At 40.2% G+C, this 25708-nt stretch overlaps 2 protein-coding genes and 1 non-coding gene across 4 annotated transcripts in view; 1 reads left to right on the top strand and 2 right to left on the bottom strand.

Moving 5' to 3' along the window:
* LOC139947243 (Fanconi anemia group A protein homolog) overlaps nt 1–25708 on the top strand; it is a 99808-nt gene that overhangs the window by 51854 nt on the left and 22246 nt on the right. For both annotated transcript variants that reach the window (XM_071945126.1, XM_071945125.1), the window contains exons 15-18: nt 22625–22716; nt 23592–23652; nt 24753–24802; nt 25029–25105. In XM_071945126.1, coding sequence (XP_071801227.1) covers nt 22625–22716; nt 23592–23652; nt 24753–24802; nt 25029–25105 — 280 coding nt within the window. The remainder of the gene's footprint in view (nt 1–22624; nt 22717–23591; nt 23653–24752; nt 24803–25028; nt 25106–25708) is intronic.
* Nucleotides 2717–3670, bottom strand: LOC139947304 (somatostatin receptor type 4-like). Its single transcript, XM_071945198.1, has one exon. It carries the CDS (start codon nt 3668–3670, stop codon nt 2717–2719), a length of 954 nt encoding a protein of 317 aa, XP_071801299.1.
* On the bottom strand, nt 8640–8712 carry Trnas-aga (transfer RNA serine (anticodon AGA)). The gene has a single exon. It is a non-coding gene; the product is annotated as a tRNA-Ser (tRNA).

Here is a 25708-nt window from a genome sequence, read left to right as displayed (position 1 = left end):
TCAACAGCTCTCCATTGCTCGTTACCAAGTCAGTTTTTAAGTTAATATTTGTTTCGAGTAATAACCAACTATGTACCTTCCCTTTAAGCATGAAAATAGTTTGCGTATTTTATACATGTTACTGGCCAAAATTTTAGGACATCTACATTGCTTGTGACTGGTATTTAGCTGCTGTTTACTTAGCATAACAATTGAATGGAGTCTTGGCCGGTAATCTGATTTTTCTAAGGAAGGATTTTTTTTAGCTTAAAAAGCAAATTTTGTGCTTGAGCAGCTTTATGAAATTGGGCCCCGGGTGTTGTCAGCAGCAGAGTGTATTTCTTATATATATAACTCAATGGTACTGACCCGATTACATGAGCACAAACGAAACATGCATTGAAGCATACATACATACATACATACATACATACATACATATAGGGCATTTGTATAGCGCCACTACGTCGAGAAAGCAGCGCTTTAGATAGGATACAGATAATGTTTGATACACTTCTTAATGTTCGGAGAGAGTCCGACTTCCTGATTGAGGTGGAGAGTGCATTCCAGGTGTGTGGAGCAAAATGAGAGAATGTGCGACTTGAAGCTGACTTAAGAAGCTTGATTGAGTTAGGTTCCATGAGGCGAGTAGTGTCGGATGCCGAGCGTAGACTTGAGCGGCCAGGCCGATGGAGGGACAGGCAAGAGGATAAATAGCCAGGTGCTGTGTTGTTGAGGCATTTATACACATAAACCAAGATCTTGAAGGTTATCCTCTCCCTAATCTGCAGCCAGTGAAGATCTTGTAATGGTGTGGCATGGTCATGCTTTTGGGCACGACAGACAAGTTTAGCAGCCCAGTTTTGTAGCCGTTGTAGTCGTTGTGTGTCTGTTGAGTTGGACCCAAACAACAAGGCATTACCATAGTCAAGCCTGGTAAGAATCAGTGAGCCCCTCGAATGACGTCAAAGCTATTCGAACGTACCAAGTGCAGATCAGGGTCAACCCGGGGAAGCTAATCAAACGCACCTATTGATTTGTGTTTTTTTTGTGTTCGTCCAGTTCGGCTGTCTCAAAATCGCAATGTTTCGCTTTCTCACAACACCTGGTCACAAAACCGTCAATACTTTCCCCATCCTTCTGCCTATAACGCAGTAATTCTAAGCGATGGACACGAAAGTTAGCTTTAACCTGTAACTGATCATCAAACAATGCCCAAATTTTTGGGGGGTCAAGTTGGTCCTCATCGGTTAAGCTTGATGCATTTAGCCTTTTGAACCCTTGATTGCCCAGCGCGATATTTAATTTCACAGAAATTTTACGAGGGTCTGTTACCTCATTATCTAGTAAACAAAGGTTCATGCGCTGGCGGAAAAGAACAAACTCTTCTGAAATATCAGTAGCACCCCAGTTCATTTCTGGGTATTTGGCCATTGTTTGATTGGGTGTTACCATGGAAAATACACATAAAAATTGTAAAGAAGTAAAATATCACAAAATTCTATGATAGCAGTGAAATTAGTACAGTAAACTCTACAATGTTGGCAATGTTTCAATCCTAAGAGTCAATTAAATGTCCAGTTCGTGTGTACAGTTCAGTTGGTACGAATCAACAAAAGTTCTGGAATGCAGATAATCAGGATACTACAATGAATCAAGGTCACTGTTCAATGGCATGAAATTCCAGTCTCCGGTGTTGGTGATCTGTGATACGCCCACTCCGCCGTTGGTAGATCCTAGTGTGGATGGGTAGTTGCGTCGGTTGTAGCTGTCCGGGTATTGGGCTACAAGTCACGTAAATACACTTGCTCACTCTTCCCATTCATAAAAACGGTGCTGAATAGTTCCGGCTGCAACATAGGAGCGGAGTACTATATCCTGATGTTATTTGGCTAGACCAAACAATTCGTTAGTCCAATGATGCGGATGAACACGGTCAAAGGTCAATCAATCTTGTAGACTCGGTAGGGGTTGCCTTCGTGGAGCATGTATTTGCGTTGTCGGAACTAGTTTACTCTCATGTACACTGAATCGATATGATGGTGCGTGTGCCTGTGCTTTTGATATTGCACGACTACACTAAACAAAGTAGTTCGTTAGTTTTACACCAAGTGTACAAAGAATCAAATATGTAAAGGCAAATTCACGATCCTACCGTGGTGGATAGTCCCTGATGCATTCAGAGGACGGGTCTTGGCAACGTTGGTATGGGTTTCGGTATGTTTTATGTCCGACAGGCGACGAGAAATACCGCCGGTGACTGTCACGTTCCACTGTACTGTACACAAGCGTTTGCGGTACACATGCAGCATGCAACGATGCTGGCTGATTTACGTACGTGCAGCAACAAGTCTCTCAGTCGGACCGCCGTGGTCAGTGTTCCTCTCGGAAATTTCAATGCTTGAAATATCTGTCGTAACAGTGAGTAACGAGGCCAATGCTAAAGCAAGTGATGCTATAGATCTTTTCACCGCTGCCACCATGAAGTGATATGAGTCTAGGAAGTAATTGAGGCGATATACGATGGTTGCTTTCCTAGCTCCTGACCAAGGTCTTTATTCTGTCATACCACTTTATAAGAAGCATGATAACACAGTTGGGCACAATACACATGAGCAGGATAAAGTAGTCCCATATCACAACAGAAACGTCAGGCCGTTAACTATTTTTTGCATTTATACCATCGGTCCATTAGGTTGGTAAGTTGTCTGCAACAGCTACATGTAATTCTATTTTCTCATTCCATAGCGATCTGGTTGGGTCTCACAGGTCGACCCGTGCAGCAGCACAGCATGTCTTGAAAACCTCTACGAAACTTCTTATATTTGAAGACGTAAATGATGGGATTGATCACAAAGTTTGTGTAATACATAATTTGAGTGGTGTCATACCATATCATGAGTGCATCTTTAGATCCCTTGAGTGCAATAACGAAGACATTCACGATAACAAGTGGTGTCCACAGAACAAACAACGCACCCATGACAATCATGAGCATGTGGACCACTTTCTGTCGTGCCTGTAGAAGCTCATAGGCTGCAGCTTGTACATTTTGTTGTCGGAGTTGTCGTGCGTTTATTTTAAGTGTGGCTTGGATCTTGTAGTAGGCCCAACTCATAAAAGTTACGGGCAACAAGTACATGAATAGCATCGCAAGGATTTGTCCCATGATCATCAGTGCAGGCCACAGGTGTTGGCATGCTTGTTGCGCATCTTTGCTTGCAACTTGTGTGAAAAGGAAAGGGCTTGAAAGTACACACGCAATCATCCATGTGATAAAAATGATCATCAAGACCTTTTTGGGCGACAGAAGTCTTGGGTAATGTAGAGAATGCACTATCCCAATGTACCTTTCGTAGGTTAATATGCACAGACCAAAACTTGATGTGTAAATTGTAATTGCCTGTAAAAACTGAGTTTTAATTAGATGGCAATAAATAACTCTTCCAATTTCACTGTTCGGGATCATGGTTGCTGTTGCAAAATAAAAGAATAGACAAAAGCAAGTCAGGCTATCGATCACAGCAAGATATGCCAGCAGGTAGTTTGTCATATTGTGGAGGTTTTTTGTGCGGAGGATGACCAGCCAAGCTAGAGTGTTAAGAACTATTCCAATGATGCCTTCGGCCATTCCAATCTGGCCAATCCATTCTGCAGGGATATCACCACTTCCTGCTGTTGTATTAGCCATTTTCTGTCCAGATGTGATTTCTCTGAAAAAGTGAAATGTGAAAAACCTAGAGTCTCACAGCTAAGTCTTTGCTTCATTGAAGTGTCGTGGCCGAGCGGTTACGAGCACTGAATTCAAACTGTGGTGTTTCTGATCAGCAGAGTGTGGGTTCGAGTCCCGGTCGTGACACTTGTGTCCTTAAGCAAGACACTTAACCATTGATTCATCCTTCGGCTTGGCCGTAAAGCTGTTGGTGTTTCTGATCAGCAGAGTGTGGGTTCGAGTCGCGGTCGTGACACTTGTGTCCTTAAGCAAGACACTTAACCATTGCTTCATCCTTCGGCTTGGCCGTAAAGCTGTTGGTCCCGTGTGTTGTGTACCGGTAACACACGAAAAAGAACCCAGTGCACTTATCAAAAATAGAAGGGATTCGCCCCGATGTTCCTGGTTTGAAGAAAAGGCTGTATTTTTAAAGCACGTTGAGTGATGGATATGTACTCTTTATATGAAGCCACCGGTATCAGTTATCAGCAAACTAATCGAAACGTCGAGTTGAAACCAACGGTTCTTTTCTGAACCACCCCAACTCATTTAGAGATAGTCATTACATGGTGTTACCGCAAACCTTCCCATATCGTATTTCAACAATGCAAAGTTTCAAATCCTACATTATCGATCAATTGCAACCAAAAATGTAAACTCGTTGAGTTATTCGATGATCTTTAGTTGCTGCTCTTTACTGCATGCATAGTAATCATTTGTTTCCTTAAGTCTCCCATGGTGAAAAGTAAGCAATTTGCAGTGTTTAGTACAGTGAAACGTTGACTACACAATGTTTTGGCTCGAAACCTTGCAGTTGCTCTAATAACCATTGAATATTTTGCTACAGTGCTTGCCACAAAAACTCATCAAAATTGGGCCATTAAAGCTATTGTTGCAGTAATTGAAATCGATAGCTATGGAAGGAGCGGGCAATTTCATGTATGCAGACTTAATAGGCTTGTTCAATATGTACATTGGAGCAAGATGATAGATATTAGTTTCCAGTGTAATGGACTAGAAATTTCTAGTCTTTAGCTTGGTCTTTAGCTTGGTAAATAGCTAACCCTATCAATCTGTATTTTGTCTAATTCACTGTCTGGTTGGTCACAAATTACTGTCCAAGACCTTAGAATAAGGAGCATTGTGTGTCAAATGGTTGATTATTATTTCATGTGATCACAGTATTTATTATCACGCAAGTTTCTGCATAAATAATAATTTAAAGTACAAAATTAAGGAAATCAATGTGTGGTGAAGAGGTTTTCAACTAGTGGTTTAATCCCAACGAGGCCTGGTTCTTGATAATTTTACCAAGACGAAGTTGAGGTAAATTATCAAGAACCAGGCCTCGGCGGGTTTAAACCACTAGTTGAAAACCGATTCAACACACTTTGATTCCCATTCATAAATACCTTTTCGGTCAAAAACATTACACTTTTTGGTCAAAAAGTAAAATAAATGCAAAAATTATAATTGTTCAATGATTTCTTTCAACACAACACCCCTCCAGCTATAAAATGGTAAGGCCCTCCACCGCCCTCGGGTAAACAAGGGAATGCTGTGCGCGTCGCGCGTAGTGCGTGATGTGGCACAACTGTTTCAGCCATTGCTCTCGACCAATAGGAATGAAGAAACTGTCTTATAAGAACAGGTGCAAGCTCGCGTGTCACGCCCATGTTTCAACACTTTTTTTCTGGTCATAAACAAAGGTTTATACACACCCATGTGACGCGCTCTCCACCAATAGGAATAGCCAAACTGTCTGAGGTATTTATGAATGTTTATTTAATTTGGGTTTTACCCTTGGCATTTAACCATAATATTGCTTCATAGAAAGTTTGGAAGGTGGTGTCTTCTGCTCTAGCAGTGGATGAAATGTGAAGGGGGAAAATTAATATTAATATCCTGATGCATACACAACAAAATTGTTTGTTTTTGTATAACGCCCATAATGTCATCAGGTACTATGTGGTGGTTTGCCTGGCGGACCTAGTTCAAAGACAAGTGTTCTCACTTGGTGTATCTCAACATATGCATAAAATAAACCTGTGAAAATTTGAGCTCTACTGGTCATCGGAGTTGGAAGAAAATGATGAAAGAAAAAACACCCTTGTTGGACGACTATGTGTGCTTTCTGGCTAAAAGTCTTTTATTATTTTAGTGAGAAATTACCTCTATTTCAAAATCTATGCTACTACAGAGGGAGCTGTTTCTCACAATGTTTTATACTATCAACAGCTCTCCATTGCTCGTTACCAAGTCAGTTTTTAAGTTAATATTTGTATTGAGTAATTACCAACTATGAACCTTCCCTTTAAGCAGGCAAACAGTTTGCTTATTTTATACATGTTACTGGCCAAAATTTTAGGACATCTACATTGCTTGTGACTGGTATTTAGCTGCTGTTTACTTAGCATAACAATTGAGTGGAGTCTTGGCCGGTAATCTGATTTTACTAATAAGGAAGGATTTTTTTTAGCTTAAAAAGCAAATTTTGTGCTTGAGCAGCTCTATGAAATTGGGCCCCGGGTGTTGTCAGCAGCAGAGTGTATTTCTTATATATATATAACTCAATGGTACTGACCCGATTACATGAGCACAAACGAAACATGCATTGAAGCATACATACATACATACATACATATAGGGCATTTGTATAGCGCCACTACGTCAAGAAAGCAGCGCTTTAGATAGAATAGAGATAATGTTTTATACACTTCTTAAATGTTCAAAGAGAGTCGGATTTCCTGATTGAGGTGGAGAGTGCATTCCAGGTGTGTGGAGCAAAATGAGAGAATGTGCGACTTGAAGCTGACTTAAGAAGCTTGATTGAGTTAGGTTCCATGAGGCGAGTAGTGTCGGATGCTGAGCGTAGACTTGAGCAGCCAGGCCGATGGAGGGACAGGCAAGAGGATAAATAGCCAGGTGCTGTGTTGTTGAGGCATTTATACACATAAACCAAGATCTTGAAGGTTATCCTCTCCCTAATCTGCAGCCAGTGAAGATCTTGTAAATATGGTGTGGCGTGGTCATGCTTTTGGGCACGACAGACAAGTTTAGCAGCCCAGTTTTGTAGCCGTTGTAGTCGTTGTGTGTCTGTTGAGTTGGACCCAAACAACAAGGCATTACCATAGTCAAGCCTGTTAAGAATGAATCAGTGAGCCCCTGGAATGAGGTCAAAGCTATTCGAACGTACCAAGGGCAGATCAGGGTCGACCCGGGGAAGCTAATCAAACGCACCCATTGATTTGTTTTTTTTTCCCCACAAAATTACTGCTCAAGAACATGACTATAAAGAGTGTTGATGTGTCAAATAAATAGTTTAATATGATTCCATTTTATCACATCATGCCAAATAAAGATCAATCTGTCTGTTGTGCTGAATCTGATGAGGGGTTCAATTCCCCCTTAATTTGTCCAAAAAATATTTTGTATTTCTACAAAGTTGAGCATTTCATTGTATTCAATGTGGTTTGGTCGTGCAGGTCGTCTGATGCAGCAACACACCATATCCTTAAGACCTTTCTGAAACGACCTTTCTGAATTTTTACTCTATCAATCTTGTTTGGTCGTGCAGGTCATCTGATGCAGCAATACACCATATCCTTAAGAACCTTTCCAAACGACCTTTCTGAAGTTTCACTCTAAATCAATCAGGTTTGGTCGTGCAGATTGACTGATGCAGCAACACACCATATCTGTAAGACCTTTCCGAAACGCCTTGGATTTAAGGACGTATATGATGGGATTGATCACAGAGTTAATGTAATATATCCCTTCGGTGATCCGATACACTGTAAGAGCAACTGGAGATTCGTAGATTTCTTTTTGTCCTTTAGCCAAGGAGAAGATAATCACGATAAACTGTGGTGTCCACAGAACAAACAACGCACCCATGACAATCATGAGCATGTGCACCACTTTCTGTCGAGCCTGTAGAAGCTCGTATGCCGCAGCTTGTACATTTTGTTGACGGAGTTGTCGTGCGCTAATCTGAAGTGTGGCTTGGATCTTGTAGTAGGCCCAACTCATAAAAGTTACGGGCAAAAAGTAGGTGAATATAATCGCAAAACTGTATCCTGTGGTTGTCAGTAGTTGTGACGATGAGGTTTCTGTGCATGCTTGTTGTGCATCGTTGCTGGCGACTTTTGTGAAAAGCAACGGACAAGCGAGTAGACCAATTAAATGAAATGTTGAGACCAATTAAGAACTGACTCCGCGGTAGTACAGTTAATCACGATCCAATAAGCTAAAGTAGTAGTCCAGTCTATTTTTTATACCATCCGCCCGGGTAGTAGTTAAAAAGCGGGACAGTTCTTTTCAGAAATGAGAAGTCTCCCGAACTCCTGAAAATCTACTCCTTGGTAGTAGACTATGAAGCAAGACAGTTCTCTACAGAACATCATCTACCTGGCAAGTAGATACACATGGTGTTACCGCAAACCAAATTATATTCATATCTCACCATGCAATGCCTGAAATCCCATAGACTAGTCGAGTCAGTGGATAGTATCTTGAATGACTACTGCTTACATGTAGTAGTCAGTCTCCTAGCAGAAATTCTGTCTCTAATGGTGAAATTATAAACAGTTTGCCTGGTGGTTTTTATCAGACAGTGAATAACATTGACTTCACGTTGTTGAAGCTTGAAACCTAAATTTGTTGCAGTGCTTCGCATCAAATCTCATCAAAGTGATGTTATTTAAGCTTTAGTTGCAATAATTGATAATGACAGCTACGGAAGCAGTGGGCAAATTATGTGGACCTAATTGCCTTTTTATATTTACATAATTTCCAAGTATAGGGGACCAGATATTACTTTTGGCTTAGTCATTCTGCATAACAAATTATACTTTATTAATTTTTGGTTTTTACCCATACACCGATGTGTGTTAGCACTGTATACTCAGTACTTTCCCGAGTCCTGTGAAAAAATATCACAGGCATGTTACTCGGGTGGGATTCGAACCCACGACCCTTGCAATTCTAGAGCAATGTCTTACCAACTAGACTACCGAGGTTCTCCTACTACTTTCTCTCTCTATTCATGCATTTCCACTTCACTGCTTAGGTTACACTTAGTTACTTGGGGTGGATTTCACAATGAGTTAGGACTAGTCTTATCTCGAGTTAGGACCAGTTACTCGTTCTAACTTAGGATTATCCATGCAATTTGTATATCTCCTAGGACTAGTCCTAAGTTAGGACGAGTAACTGGTCCTAATTTGAGATAAGACGAGTCCTAACTCTTTGTGAAATCCACCCCTGTTCATGTTTGTTGTGTTGTCATTTAGCCTTTCAGAAAGACCCTGCTTGGGTAGAAACGTCAGGCCATGATTAACTATTTTTTTCATTTATACCATCGGTCCATTTGGTTGGTAATGTGTTCGCAACAGCTTGTTCTACTTTCTCATTCCATAGCGATCTGGTTGGGTCTCACAGGTCGACCCGTGCAGCAGCACAGCATGTCTTGAAAACCTCTACGAAACTTCTTATATTTGAAGACGTAAATGATGGGATTGATCACAGAGTTTGTATAAAAGATCATTTGTGTGGTGTCGCTCCATATCATGAGTGCATCTTTAGATTCCTTGAGTGCAATAATGAAGACATTCACGATAAGATGTGGTGTCCACAGAACAAACAACGCACCCATGACAATCATGAGCATGTGGACCACTTTCTGTCGAGCCTGTAGAAGCTCATAGGCTGCAGCTTGTACATTTTTTTGTCGGAGTTGTCGTGCGTTTATTTTAAGTGTGGCTTGGATCTTGTAGTAGGCCCAACTCATAAAAGTTATGGGCGACAAGTACATAAATAGCATCGCAAGGATTTGTCCCACGATCGTCAGTGCAGGCCACAGGTGCGTGCATGCTTGTTGCGCATCTTTGCTTGCAACGTGCGTGAAAAGGGCAGGGATTGAAAGTAAACACGCAACCATCCATGTGATAAAAATTATCACCGAAACTTTTTTGGCGGACAGAAGTCTTGGATAATGCAGAGAATGCACTATTCCGATGTACCTTTCGTAGGTCACCACGCACAGACCAAAACTTGATGTATAAATTGCAATTACCTGTACAAACTGAGCTTTAATTAGACGGCAATAAATAACTCTTCCAATTTCACTGTCCGGAATCATGGTTGTTGTTGCAAAATTAAAGAATAGACAAAAGCAAGTCAGGCTATCGATCACAGCAAGATATGCCAGCAGGTAGTTTGTCATATTGTGGAGGTTTTTGGTGCGGAGGATGACCAGCCAAGCGAGAGTGTTTAGAACCATTCCAATGATGCCTTCGGCCATTCCAATATGGACAGTCCATTCTGCTGGGGTATGAACACTTTCTGCTGTTGTATTAGCCATTTTCTGTCCAGAAGTGATTTCTCCGAAAAAGTGAAATGTTAAAAAACCTAGAGTCTCACAGTTAATTCTTTGCTTTGTGGAAGTGTCGTGGCCGAGCGATCACGAGCACTGAATTTAAACTCTGGTGTTTCTGATCAGCAGAGTGTGGGTTCGGGTCCAAGGTGTGACACTTGTGTCATTAAGCAAGACACTTAACCATTGCTTCATCCTTTGGCTTGGACGTAAAGCCGTTGGTCCCGTGTGCTGTGTACCGAAAACGCACGCAAAAGAACCCAGTGCTCTTATCAAAAAGAGAAGAGGTTCGCCCCGGTGTTCCTGGTTTGAAGAAAAGGCTGTATTTTTAAAGCACCTTGAGTGATGGATATGTACTCTTTATATGAAGCCACCGGTATCAATTATCAGCAAACTAATCGAAACGTCAACTTGAAACCAACTGTTCTTTTCTTAACCACCCAAACTCATTTAGAGATAGTCATTACATGGTGTTACCGCAAACCTTCCCATATCGTATTTCCACGATGCAAAGTTTCAAATCCTACACTATCGATCAATTGCAACCAAAAATGTAAACTCGTTGATCTTTAGTTGCTGCTCTTTACTGCATGCATAGTAATCATTTGTTTCCTTAAGTCTCCCATGGTGAAAAGTAAGCAATTTGCAGTTATTAGTACAGTGAAACGTTGTCTACACAATGTTGTGGCTCGAAACCTTGCAGTTGCTCTAATATAACTGGTCTATGAATCCTTTGCTACAGTGCTTGCCACAAAAACTCATCAAAAGTGGGCCATTAAAGCTATCGTTGCAGTAATTGAAATTGATAGCTATGGAAGGAGCGGGAAATTACATGTATGCAGACTTAATAGGCTTGTTCAATGTGTACAATGGAGCAAGATGATAGATATTAGTTTCTAGTGTAATGGACTAAATTGCTTTTAGCTCGGTAAATAGCTAACCCTATCAATCTGTATTTTGTCTAAGTCACTGTCTGGTTTGTCACAAATTACTGACCAGGACCTTAGACTAAGGAGCATTGTGTATCAAATGGTTGATTATTATTTCATGTGATCACAGTGTTTATTATCATGAAAGTTTCTGCATAAATAATAATTCAAAGACATTTATTACTCCAAGTACAAAATTGTTTATTTAATTTGAGTTTTACCCTTGGCGTTTAACCATAATATTGCTTCATAAAAAGTTTGGAAGGTGGTGCCTTCTGCTCTACCAGTGGATGAAATGTGAAGGGGGAAAATTAATATTAATATCCTGATGCATACACAACAAAATTGTTTGTTTTTGTATAACGCCCAAGTTGATTCTTGTCATTTGATCGGAGGATTGTCATCAAGTACTATGTGGTGGTTTGTCCTGGTGGACCTAGTTCAAAGACCAGTCTTCTCACTTGGTGTATCTCAACATATGCATAAAATAACAAACCTGTGAAAATTTTAGCTCTATTGGTCATCGGAGTTTGAAGAAAATGATGAATGAAAAAAACACCCTTGTTGGACGACTATGTGTGCTTTCTGGCTAAAAGTCTTTTATTATTTTAGTGAGAAATTACCTCTATTTCAAAATCTATGCTACTTCAGAGGGAGCCGTTTCTCACAATGATTTATACTATCAACAGCTCTCCATTGCTCATTACCAAGTCAGTTTTTAAGTTAATATTTGTTTCGAGTAATTACCAACTATGAACCTTCCCTTTAAGCATGAAAATAGTTTGCTTATTTTATACATGTTACTGGCCAAAATTTTAGGACATCTACATTGCTTGTGACTGGTATTTAGCTGCTGTTTACTTAGCATAACAATTGAGTGGAGTCTTGGCCGGTAATCTGATTTTACTAAGGAAGGAAAACTAAAAAAGCAAATTTTGTGCTTGAGCAGCTCTATGAAATTGGGCCCCGGGTGTTGTCAGCAGCAGAGTGTATTTCTTATATATATATAACTCAATGGTACTGACCCGATTACATGAGCACAAACGAAACATGCATTGAAGCAAACATACATACATACATACATTGTACAATGTACATATAGGGCATTTGTATAGCGCCACTACGTCAAGAAGGCAGTGCTTTAGATAGGATACAGATAATGTTTGATACACTTCTTAAATGTTGGAAGAGAGTTGGATTTCCTGATTGAGATGGAGAGTGCATTCCAGGTGTGTGGAGCAAAATGAGAGAATGTGCGACTTGAAGCTGACTTTAGAAGCTTGATTCAGTTAGGTTCCATGAGGCGAGTAGTGTCGGATGCTGAGCGTAGACTTGAGCGGCCAGGCCGATGGAGGGACAGGCAAGAGGATAAATAGCCAGGTGCTGTGTTGTTGAGGCATTTATACACATAAACCAAGATCTTGAAGGTTATCCTCTCCCTAATCGGCAGCCAGTGAAGATCTTGTAAATAAGGTGTGGCGTGGTCATGCTTTTGGGCATGACAGACAAGTTTGGCAGCCCAGTTTTGTAGCCGTTGTAGTCGTTGTATGTCTGTTGAGTTGGAGCCAAACAGCAAGGCATTACCATAGTCAAGCCTAGTAAGAATCAGAGCACGGATAACAAGATGGCAAGTGTCCTTATCGAGGAATCTTCTGATTCTAGAGATATTGGGCATCTGGTAGTTGAGACCTTTGCACAGGGATGTTACTTGAGCATTCATACTCAAGGAAGTGTCAAACACAATACCGAGATTGCGCACACTCTCAGAGGGCTGGATGATCTTGGTACCGATACGGAGAGTCACTGCAGGCAGCAGGTGCTTAAGGTGATCAGAGATTACCACAAGGAACTCGGTCTTCTCCTCATTGAGCTTGGTTGCCCATAGCAACACCCCTAGCAACAGTCGTAGCCGTCAATGTCGAACACGGCCTAACTCTTGAATTGTCAATTAAAAAAGGGATTTTAGTTGCGAACCAGTCATGTGTAATGAATACATCCTAGTATTTTGGCTATCATGGCGTATTTGCTTTTCAAACTTTTCTGCTTTTTATTTTTTATCCCCCTTCAGCATAAATTTAAGTTCTCCACAAATGCATCAGGTGTCGGTGCTTAGAAGTTTATACAAAACCTTGTCATGAGCCCTGTGTACTCCTATGCTGCAGTGCTTGGCACAAAATCTCATCAAAGTCATGTTATTTAAGCTTTATTTGCAATAATTGAAATTGACAGCTACGAAAAGAGCGGGAACTTAGGTATACTTAAATTGCCTTTTTTGATAGTTACATTGGAGCGAGATGACAAACCTTACATTTTCCAGTGTAAGGGACTGGAAATTACTTAGCTTAGTAAAGATTTCAAGGAACATTACAGAATTTGTTTTTGCTAACAAAACAGTTGGCAGTGTAAGCAATTTATGTAATCCACCAGATATATAAACTGACGAATCTGTAGAATTTTGAGATCGATCGGCTATCTGGGTCCTGTGTCAAATTAATAGTTTAATATGATTCCATTTTATCACATCATGCCAAATAAAGATCAATCTGTCTGTTGTGCTGAATCTGATGAGGGGTTCAATTCCCCCTTAATTTGTTTTAAAAATATTTTGTATTTCTACAAAGTCGAGCATTTCATTGTATTCAATGTGGTTTGGTCGTGCAGGTCGACTGATGCAGCAACACACCATATCCTTAAGACCTTTCCGAAACGACCTTTCTGAAGTTTCACTCTAAATCAATCTGGTTTGGTTGTGTAGATCGACTGATGCAGCAACACACCATATCTGTAAGACCTTTCCGAAACGCCTTGGATTTGAAGACGTAAATGATGGGATTGATCACAGAGTTAATGTAATATATCCCTTCGGTGATCCGATACACTGTAAGAGCAACTGGAGATTCGTAGATTTCTTTTTGTCCTTTAGCCACGGAGAAGATAATCAGGATAATATGTGGTGTCCACAGAACAAACAACGCACCCATGACAATCATGAGCATGTTGACCACTTTCTGTCGTGCCTGTAGAAGCTCATTTGCCGCAGCTTGTACATTTTGTTGTCGGAGTTGTCGTGCGCTGATCTTAAGTGTGGCTTGGATCTTGTAGTAGGCCCAACTCATAAAAGTTACGGGCAAAAAGTAGGTGAATATAATCGCAAAACTGTATACTGTGGTTGTCAGTAGTTGTGACGATGAGGTTTCTGTGCATGCTTGTTGTGCATCGTTGCTGGCGACTTTTGTGAAAAGCAACGGACAAGCGAGTAGACACGCAATCATCCATGTGATGAAAATGATCACCAAGACTTTTTTGGCGGACAGAAGTCTTGGATAATGCAGAGAATGCACTATTCCGATGTACCTTTCGTAGGTTACCACACACAGACCGAAACTTGAGGTGTAAATTGTGATGTGCTGTAGAAATAAACTGTAGATTAGCCAACAGTAAATATATCTCGCAATGAAATTTTCAGGAGCAAAGCCCAGCATGGCATAAAAAAGGAATAGACAAAAGCAAGTCAGGCTGTCGATCACAGCAAGATATGCCAGCAGGTAGTTTGTCATATTGTGGAGGTTTTTGGTGCAGAGGATGACCAGCCAAGCGAGAGTGTTTAGAACCATTCCAATGATGCCTTCTGTCATTACAATCCATTGTTCCTTGTAATGAGTGCTATCATTTGCTGCTGTTGTATTGGCCATTGTCCACGTGAAAGTGATGTCTCAAAAGGGAATCATAAACGCCTAGAGTCTCGCAATATGTTCAATTTTGCCGAATCTTACAACTATTTATGAAGGTAGACTATGACGATGACTAGAGCAAGCTAGGGCAAGTCTCCCCGTGGTAGTGAAGTTGATAACGATCCTCTATAAGCTTAAGTTGTACATGAAGTCTCAAAATTGTCTACCTTCCGCCCAGGTAGTAGTTATAAAAGCAGGACAGTTCTGTTCACAACAGAGAAGTCTCCCGAAAATCCAAAAAATCTACTCGGCGGTAGTAGAATATATAGCAAAACAGTTCGCTAAAGAACAAACGCTACCTGGCAAGTAGATTCGCACATGGTGTTACCTCAAACCAACTTAGAGCAAGCTAGTCAAACCTTGAGACCAATTAAGAACGATCCTCTTTAGCTAAAGTAGTAGTCCCGATTTCCTACCTTTCATCCAGTAGTAGTTAAAAAGCAGGACAGTTCTTTTCAGAAATGAGAAGTCTCCCGAACTCCTGAAAATCTACTCCGTGGTAGTAGACTATGAAGCAAGACAGTTCTCTACAGAACATCATCTACCTGGCAAGTAGATACACATGGTGTTACCGCAAACCAAATTATATTCATATCTCACCATGCAATGCCTGAAATCCCATAGACTAGTCGAGTCAGTGGATAGTATCTTGAATGACTACTGCTTACATGTAGTAGTCATTCTTCTAGCAGAAATTCTGTCTCTAATGGTGAAAATATAAACAGTTTGCCTGGTGGTTTTTATCAGACACTGAATAACATTGACTACACGTTGATGAAGCTTGAAACCTAAACTTGTTGCAGTGCTTTGCATCAAATCTCATCAAAGTGATATGTTATCTAAGCTTTAGTTGCAATAATTGATAATGACAGCTACGGAAGCAGTGGGCAAATTATGTGGACCTAATTGCCTTTTTATATTTACATAATTTCCAATTATAGGGGACCAGATATTACTTTTGGCTTAGTCATTCTGCATAACAAATTATACTTTATTAATTTTTGGTTTTTACCCATACACCGATGTGTGTTAGCACTGTATACTCAGTACTTTCCCGAGTCCTGTGAAAAAACATCACAGGCATGTTACTCGGGTGGGATTCGAACCCACGACCCTTGCAATTCTAGAGCAGTGTCTTACCAACTAGACTACCGAGGTTCTCCTACTACTTTCTCTCTCTATTCATGCATTTCCACTTCACTGCTTATGTTACACTTAAGTTACTTGGGGTGGATTTCACAATGAGTTAGGACTAGTCTTATCTCGAGTTAGGACCAGTTACTCGTTCTAACTTAGGATTATCCATGCAATTTGTATATCTCCTAGGACTAGTCCTAAGTTAGGACGAGTAACTGGTCCTAATTTGAGATAAGACGAGTCCTAACTCTTTGTGAAATCCACCCCTGTTCATGTTTGTTGTGTTGTCATTTAGCCTTTCAGAAAGACCCTGCTTGGGTAGAAACGTCAGGCCATGATTAACTATTTTTTTCATTTATACCATCGGTCCATTTGGTTGGTAATGTGTTCGCAACAGCTTGTTCTACTTTCTCATTCCATAGCGATCTGGTTGGGTCTCACAGGTCGACCCGTGCAGCAGCACAGCATGTCTTGAAAACCTCTACGAAACTTCTTATATTTGAAGACGTAAATGATGGGATTGATCACAGAGTTTGTATAAAAGATCATTTGTGTGGTGTCGCTCCATATCATGAGTGCATCTTTAGATTCCTTGAGTGCAATAATGAAGACATTCACGATAAGATGTGGTGTCCACAGAACAAACAACGCACCCATGACAATCATGAGCATGTGGACCACTTTCTGTCGTGCCTGTAGAAGCTCATAGGCTGCAGCTTGTACATTTTGTTGTCGGAGTTGTCGTGCGTTTATTTTAAGTGTGGCTTGGATCTTGTAGTAGGCCCAACTCATAAAAGTTATGGGCAACAAGTACATGAATAGCATCGCAAGGATTTGTCCCACGATCGTCAGTGCAGGCCACAGGTGCGTGCATGCTTGTTGCGCATCTTTGCTTGCAACGTGCGTGAAAAGGGCAGGGATTGAAAGTAAACACGCAACCATCCATGTGATAAAAATTATCACCGAGACTTTTTTGGTGGAAAGAAGTCTTGGATAATGCAGAGAATGCACTATTCCGATGTACCTTTCATAGGTCACCACGCACAGACCAAAACTTGATGTATAAATTGCAATTACCTGTACAAACTGAGCTTTAATTAGACGGCAATAAATAACTCTTCCAATTTCACTGTCCGGAATCATGGTTGTTGTTGCAAAATTAAAGCATAGACAAAAGCAAGTCAGGCTATCGATCACAGCAAGATATGCCAGCAGGTAGTTTGTCATGTTGTGGAGGTTTTTGGTGCGGAGGATGACCAGCCAAGCTAGAGTGTTAAGAACCATTCCAATGATGCCTTCGGTCATTCCAATAAGCACAGTCCATTCTGCTGGGGTATGAACACTTTCTGCTGTTGTATTAGCCATTTTCTGTCCAGAAGTGATTTCTCCGAAAAAGTGAAATGTTAAAAAACCTAGAGTCTCACAGTTAATTCTTTGCTTTGTGGAAGTGTCGTGGCCGAGCGGTTACGAGCACTGAATTCAAACTGTGGTGTTTCTGATCAGCAGAGTGTGGGTTCGGGTCCAAGGTGTGACACTTGTGTCATTAAGCAAGACACTTAACCATTGCTTCATCCTTTGGCTTGGACGTAAAGCCGTTGGTCCCGTGTGCTGTGTACCGAAAACGCACGCAAAAGAACCCAGTGCTCTTATCAAAAAGAGAAGAGGTTCGCCCCGGTGTTCCTGGTTTGAAGAAAAGGCTGTATTTTTAAAGCACCTTGAGTGATGGATATGTACTCTTTATATGAAGCCACCGGTATCAATTTTCAGCAAACTAATCGAAACGTCAACTTGAAACCAACTGTTCTTTTCTTAACCACCCAAACTCATTTAGAGATAGTCATTACATGGTGTTACCGCAAACCTTCCCATATCGTATTTCCACGATGCAAAGTTTCAAATCCTACACTATCGATCAATTACAACCAAAAATGTAAACTCGTTGAGTTTATTCGATGATCTTTAGTTGCTGCTCTTTACTGCATGCATAGTAATCAATTGTTTCCTTAAGTCTTCAATGGTGAAAAGTAAGCAATTTGCAGTGTTTAGTACAGTGAAACGTTGACTACACAATGTTGTGGCTCGAAACCTTGCAGTTGCTCTAATATAACCGGTCTATGAATCCTTTGCTACAGTGCTTGCCTCAAAAACTCATCAAAAGTGGGCCATTAAAGCTATCGTTGCAGTAATTGAAATTGATAGCTATGGAAGGAGCGGGAAATTACATGTGTGCAGACTTAATAGGCTTGTTCAATGTGTACAATGGAGCAAGATGATAGATATTAGTTTCTAGTGTAATGGACTAAATTGCTTTTAGCTCGGTAAATAGCTAACCCTATCAATCTGTATTTTGTCTAATTCACTGTCTGGTTCGTCACAAATTACTGACCAGGACCTTAGACTAAGGAATATTGTGTGTCAAATGGTTGATTATTATTTCATGCGATCACAGTGTTTATTATCATGAAAGTTTCTGCATAAATAATAATTTAAAGACATTTATTACTCCAAGTACAAAATTGTTTATTTAATTTGTGTTTTACCCTTGGCGTTTAACCATAATATTGCTTCATAGAAAGTTTGGAAGGTGGTGCCTTCTGCTCTACCAGTGGATGATGCCCTTGCCTATCCTTACGAAATGTGAAGGGGGAAAATTAATATTAATATCCTGATGCATATACAACAAAATTGTTTGTTTTTGTATAACGCCCAAGTACATTCTTGTCATTTGATCGGAGGATTGTCATCAGGTACTATGTGGTGGTGTGTCCTGGCGGACCTAGTTCAAAGACCAGTCTTCTCACTTGGTGTATCTCAACCTCAAATCTCATCAAAGTGATATGTTATTTAAGCTTTAGTTGCAATAATTGATAATGACAGCTACGGAAGCAGTGGGCAAATCATGTGGACCACATGGGAGACTTTTTGAAAGCTCTGCCACTAGAGGGCAGCAGACCTACCAGGTAAGGGTGCACAACTCCTATAACAAACAATGTTAAATGCTAAAAATTCAAAAATACTCAAAAAATATTTAGAAGTCTCTCAGCCTCTTGAAAATTAAATCAGATACATTGTCATACAACTAAACTTCAGATTTCTTCTCAGTTTTTGGTAGGTCAGCATTTTGGAATTTTTGCTAATTACCCTAAAAGAAACACTCCCAAAAACTCATGAATACAGCCTTTTATCCTTGGGGAACTCGTGTCCAGTACGTCCTGTTCCAGAACAGTGCGGTTTATGCTGGCATTGTGTTATTAAAAACAAAATACAGTTTTGCTAAATCTAAATACAAAATCAAAAACACGCAAAACACAAGGTATTTGCTGTCAGTGACCGTCACTCATGCTTCTCGTATTCCTAAGTTGTTGACATTACCTGGTGAAGAGCGCCCTCTCTTGGTGAATGGCAGATAGTCTAAAGTTTCCCATTGCCTTTTTATATTTACATAATTTCCAAGTATAGGAGACCAGAATATTGGCTTAGTCATTCTGCATAACAAATTACACTTTAAGATTTCTAACACTCAAACACAAAATGATTTCTTAATAAGCAGGGCAGTTCTTTTCAGAGCTGAGAAGTCTACTAAATTTCAAAAGTCTGCCCTGCGTTATTAGAAAAGTCTCGAACTCAGAAATATAGAGCAAGACAGTTCTCTAAAGTACATAGTCTACCTACCTGTAGATATACACATGGTGTTACCTCAAACCAAATTTACATTAATACCTCACCGTGCAACTACTCAAATTCCATAACATTATTTGAGTTTTACACCCAAGTAAATCCCTATCATTTGATTAGAGGATTGTTGGTCAATCGGTTTCATTATTATTATTATTATTATTATTTTTATTTTTTGGGGGGAGGGGTATTGCCTGTTAGACCACACCACATCCGTGCTTGCGTTAAACACAGTACAAACCGTCCTTTGTTAACAACGTAATCTTGTACATTTTTAGTTGATCGTTTTTTCCTCCTAATGACAAAAATCTACTTGGGACGTTGTATGAAACAAATAATCAAACCCGTAAAGTGTTTGTTGAGTTTTGTTTTCTCTGTTTACGCCAGACTCGTTTCAGATGAACTTCATTCCATTCCTCTTGCTTTTTTTATGTGTGAGTCTTCTGACTCTTTCTCTCTCTATTCATGTATTTCCACTTCACTGCTTATGTTACACTTAGTTACCTGGGGTGGATTTCACAAAGAGTTAGGACTCGTCTTATTTCGAGTTAGGACCAGTTACTCGTCCTAACTTAGGACTATCCATGCAATTTGTATATCTCCTAGGACTAGTCCTAAGTTAGGACTATAGTCCTAACTCTTTGTGAAATCGACCCCTGTTCATGTTTGTTGTGTTGTCATTTAGCCTTCGAGAAAGACCCTGCTAGGATGGAAACGTCAGGCCGTTAACTATTTTTTTGCATTTATACCATCGGTCCATTAGGTTGGTAATGTGTTCGCAACAGCTTGTTCTATTTTCTCATTCCATAGCGATCTCGTTAGGTCTCACAGGTCGACGCATGCAGCAGCAAATCATATCTTGAAGTCCTCTACGAAACTTCTTATATTTGAAGACGTAAATGATGGGATTGATCACAGAGTTTGTGTAATAGATCATTTTAGTGGTGTCATTCCATATCATGAGAGCATCTTTAGATTCCTTGAGTGCAATAATGAAGACATTCACGATAAGATGTGGTGTCCACAGAACAAACAACGCACCCATGACAATCATGAGCATGTTGACCACTTTCTGTCGAGCCTGTAGAAGCTCATAGGCTGCAGCTTGTACATTTTGTTGTCGGAGTTGTCGTGCGTTTATCTTAAGTGTGGCTTGGATCTTGTAGTAGGCCCAACTCATAAAAGTTATGGGCGACAAGTAGGCGAATAGCATCGCAAAGATTTGTCCCACGATCGTCAGTGCAGGCCACAGGTGTGTGCATGCTTGTTGCGCATCTTTGCTTTCAACTGTCCTGAAAAGGACAGGGATTGAAAGTAGACACGCAACCATCCATGTGATAAAAATGATCACCGAGACTTTTTTGGTGGACAGAAGTCTTGGGTAATGCAGAGAATGCACTATTCCGATGTACCTTTCGTAGGTTACCACACACAGACCGAAACTTGATGTGTGAATTGTAATTACCTGTAAAAACTGAGTTTTAATAAGACGGCAATAAATAACTCTTCCAATTTCACTGTTCGGGATCATGGTTGTTGTTGCAAAATAAAAGAATAGACAAAAGCAAGTCAGGCTATCGATCACAGCAAGATATGCCAGCAGGTAGTTTGTCATATTGTGGAGGTTTTTGGTGCGGAGGATGACCAGCCAAGCTAGAGTGTTAAGAACTATTCCAATGATGCCTTCGGCCATTCCAATATGGCCAGGCCATTCTGCTGGGGTATGAACACTTTCTGCTGTTGTTTTAGCCATTTTCTGTCCAGAAGTGATTTCTCTGAAAAAGTGAAATGTGAAAAACCTAGAGTCTCACAGCTAAGTCTTTGCTTCGTTGAAGTGTCGTGGCCGAGCGGTTATGAGCACTGAATTCAAACTGTGGTGTTTCTGATCAGCAGAGTGTGGGTTCGAGTCCCGGTCGTGACACTTGTGTCCTTAAGCAAGACACTTAACCATTGCTTCATCCTTCGGCTTGGCTGTAAAGCTGTTGGTGTTTCTGATCAGCAGAGTGTGGGTTCGAGTCCCGGTCGTGACACTTGTGTCCTTAAACAAGACACTTAACCATTGCTTCATCCTTCGGCTTGGCCGTAAAGCTGTTGGTCCCGTGTGTTGTGTACCTGGCGTTTAACCATAATATTGCTTCATAAAAAGTTTGGAAGGTGGTGCCTTCTGCTCTACCAGTGGATGAAATGTGAAGGGGGAAAATTAATATTAATATCCTGATGCATACACAACAAAATTGTTTGTTTTTGTATAACGCCCAAGTACATTCTTGTCATTTGATCGGAGGATTGTCATCAAGTACTATGTGGTGGTTTGTCCTGGTGGACCTAGTTCAAAGACCAGTCTTCTCACTTGGTGTATCTCAACATATGCATAAAATAACAAACCTGTGAAAATTTGAGCTCTATTGGTCATCGGAGTTTGAAGAAAATGATGAATGAAAAAAACACCCTTGTTGGACGACTATGTGTGCTTTCTGGCTAAAAGTCTTTTATTAGTTTAGTGAGAAATTACGTCTATTTCAAAATCTATGCTACTTCAGAGGGAGCCGTTTCTCACAATGTTTTATACTATCAACAGCTCTCCATTGCTCGTTACCAAGTCAGTTTTTAAGTTAATATTTGTTTCGAGTAATAACCAACTATGTACCTTCCCTTTAAGCAGGCAAATAGTTTGCGTATTTTATACATGTTACTGGCCAAAATTTTAGGATATCTACATTGCTTGTGACGCATTTAGCTGCTGTTTACTTAGCATAACAATTGAGTGGAGTCTTGGCCGGTAAACTGATTTTACTAAGGAAGGATTTTTTTTAGCTTAAAAAGCAAATTTTGTGCTTGAGCAGCTCTATGAAATTGGGCTCTGAGTGTTGTCAGCAGCAGAGTGTTGGTTTGAATCCCGGTCATGACACTTGTGCTCATGAGCAAGACGTTTAACCCCTTATTGCTTTGTGAAACCTGTATTTAAATGTTTGTTAAAGATTTTAAAGTGCCTAAACTGCCAGCAACTGGTTCAATAGCAAAAACCAATTCTGTAAGGTTCCTTTAAGCATTAAAAGTTTTATTGTACTCCACATTTTTGTTTCAGACGGAGAATCAGGAGGCAGCCGAGGATGTTGAAAGATCGGTAACAGCATTTGAGAAGACTGGCCTCATACCTCAGAAGGTCCTGCAGCTAAGGTAAAACTGGTCCACAAACATGAGAAATGGCAGGAATTGTGGGTCTCTCTGATGCCTTTCTGCACAACTCTGTCGCGCGTGCCAAGATACGCGCACGCATGTCGGACCTTATTTGTCGGACCTGCGTTGCGTTGTGATTGGTCAATACGCAATGGGGCGGAGCTTAGTGGATCGGTCTGCTATATAGATGTTAAATTTTCATCGGGGATAAAGAATATTAATTTTGGTTTGACCCATGTACACCGATGTGTGTTAGCACTGAATACTCGGTACTTCCTCGAGTTCTGTGAAAACAAAATCACAGGCATATTACTCGGGTGGGATTCGAACCCACGACCTTTGCAATTCTAGCGCAGTGTCATACCAACTAGACCACTGAGATTGCCAGATAGCTACAGTAGAATCCTATGTTTTAGTAGCGAAGTACTGCAGCGATTTTAATAGATGTTAAATTTTTCGGTCATGATAATAATACTTACAACATTTATAGAGCCTTTAATACATATGTTTCTAAGCGCTGTAACCAGACTGACAAAACAAACGGGTTTTTCAAACAGAGTTGTGACGACAAATTTGCATCGGATTCGCAGGAAGACTGAACCGGGCCGAAGTGTTGTCATCTAGTTGCTAAACTGTTGTCATCTATTAGTAATAATAATAATAACTGTATTTCGATAGCACCTATAACACCTCCAAAAGAAAGTCTCTAAGCGCTCAAGGTACAATTGATTTCTGCAACTCATAATCATAGACATTAAACCAATGTTTGTATGAGAGAGATTAGCTGCTGCCAGCTTGATGTTTGTAACCCTTTTTTGGAGGAGAAGTTTTAGTGTGAGAGGTCAGTAAAAACTTGGTTCTATGTTGTATTACAGAACCTTTAGACATCCATATTACATGAGGCAGTTCCTACCTACACTCTTGTCTACAAGAATGGTAAATATTCAATTCGTTTTGATTAGATCCCATAAAAGGTAATCCAAATACTTAGTAAAAACACACAGTCAAAGCGTTGAAAAAAATAAAGCATTAAAGACAATTCTAGGGCTATATACAAGTACAAGAAAAACCACAAAAAAGCGATAAGTATCTATGAAAAGAGAACAGCTGGTGACTTGGCAATACAATTTATACTTGGAAGTTTAAAAGTGAGATTGTGTTATTGCACGAAGGATAAAGGAGTGTGAGTATTGGTTTTTCTCAGCATGTGGCACTCACATACGACCAGACCTCGAAGTCAGCTGGCTGGCAAGCTCATCATATAAACAGAGGGTTCAGTTCTGAGTCCAGATTGAAAGATTTTATCAGAGGTAGTTATTGAGTTTGGTCCCTGTAAAGTTCTGGACATTAATAGACCTTTATCACGGTGCAGCCATCTTGAATTTCTCCCATTGATATCAATGTTATCAAACCGAGGCTGGAAGAACAAAATAGTCTGGTTCCTAATTGCAAAATGGTTATTAGCATTTTTTATCGCTATTCGATACGAGGAACATGACCAAGATGGAGGCAGCATGATGTAAAGGTCTATAACAGTTGAATAACGAAGCATGAGGTGATAATACTTGCCATTAACATAATGATTCATATAATGTAGGAATACTTTACAATCCCTTATATGGAGTTAAAGGAGCACGTTGCCTTGGATCGGTCGAGTTGGTCTTTGAAAAGCGTTTGTAACCGTTTGGTATAAAATGCATATGATTAGAAAGATGTTGTAAAAGGTAGAATACAATGATCCACACAAACATGCCTCAAAATTGCACGGTTTTCCTTTTACCTCGCCGACCAATACGGTCGGCCATGTATGACTCCCATAAATAGCCGACCGTGTTAGTTCGCAAAGTAAAAGGAAAACCACACAATTTCGAGGCAAATTTGTGTGGATCATTGTATTCTACTTTTATAAGATCTTTCTATCCATATGCATCTTATAACAAACGGTTACAAACGCTTTTTATAGACCAACTCTTCCGATCCAAGGCAACGTGTTCCTTTAATGAAACCGTGACTTCACGTCTTTTTTTCCCCCCCAGCTACCGGAAATACCCGACAGCAAGATGAATCTCATAGACGCGTTGAAAAGGTACACTGTTCATTGTTTTCTGTCCGGGCAAAACTGTACTTAAGGGAAACGACAAGTATTGTGTTAACCTCCTTGGTTCAGTACGCTATATAAGAACCTTTCATTATTACAATTTTTAATGAAACCTCTAGAAAACGGTAAGCTACATGTAAGTCCATAAAACAGCTTTAGAACATTTAAAATTTCAAAGTAAAAAATTATCTCCAGTGGTTTCTTTTTTTTTTAGCGCTGGTAAAATTCCTTTGCCTATGTACCAGAAGTACACAGATGCTTGCAAGCAGGAACTCAATATGCTTCTTGAAGGTGAGTAACCACCAGGGCCCGATTTCATAGTGCTGCTTAGCGGCCGATGTTGTGCTTACTGTGCAATTTTTATTTCATAGCGCTGGAACCGTAAGCACACGAAAAGGCATGCTTAGCTTCCGGTGCTTACCACACGAAAATAAATGACGTCACAATGCAATTTTTCTGCTAACCTGTGAAATACGCTAAGGCTTAAGCAAATTTTTCTGCTACAGTAAGCACGCAAATTTGCTTATCGTTAAGCAGCGCTATGAAATCGGGCCCAGCTGCGTAATCAGAAAATATTGTTTAACTGTTTTCTGCTAAGCAGAAATGAGCAGGATACCAGTCACAAATTGTACTTGTGAAATGGTAGTTTTGCTGGTAACCTTATTCTAGTAAGCATTATTTTGTTATGCTTATAGCTTGTTGTGCTTAAGCAGCTCTATGAAATTTGGCACAGGGATCAGTGTCTTTCTTGACCAATCTTGATTGAATGCCCCCCCCCTCCCTCCCCAATAAATGTTCTCCATTGGTTGATTTATACAAATACATTGTATCCCAAGATATTTAGACTTTTCGCATTTCTTCAGATATAAAGAATATATGGTCTTTGATTTTATT

Source organism: Asterias amurensis, chromosome 14, assembly GCF_032118995.1.
Source record: "Asterias amurensis chromosome 14, ASM3211899v1".
Taxonomy (NCBI): Eukaryota; Metazoa; Echinodermata; class Asteroidea; order Forcipulatida; family Asteriidae; genus Asterias; species Asterias amurensis.
This window is presented reverse-complemented; position numbering and strand designations above follow the sequence as displayed.

What these genes read in the sequence shown, in the direction of transcription:
- LOC139947304 (XM_071945198.1), bottom strand. Translation starts at nt 3,670, where the DNA reads ATGGCTAATACAACAGCAGGAAGTGGTGATATCCCTGCAGAATGGATT.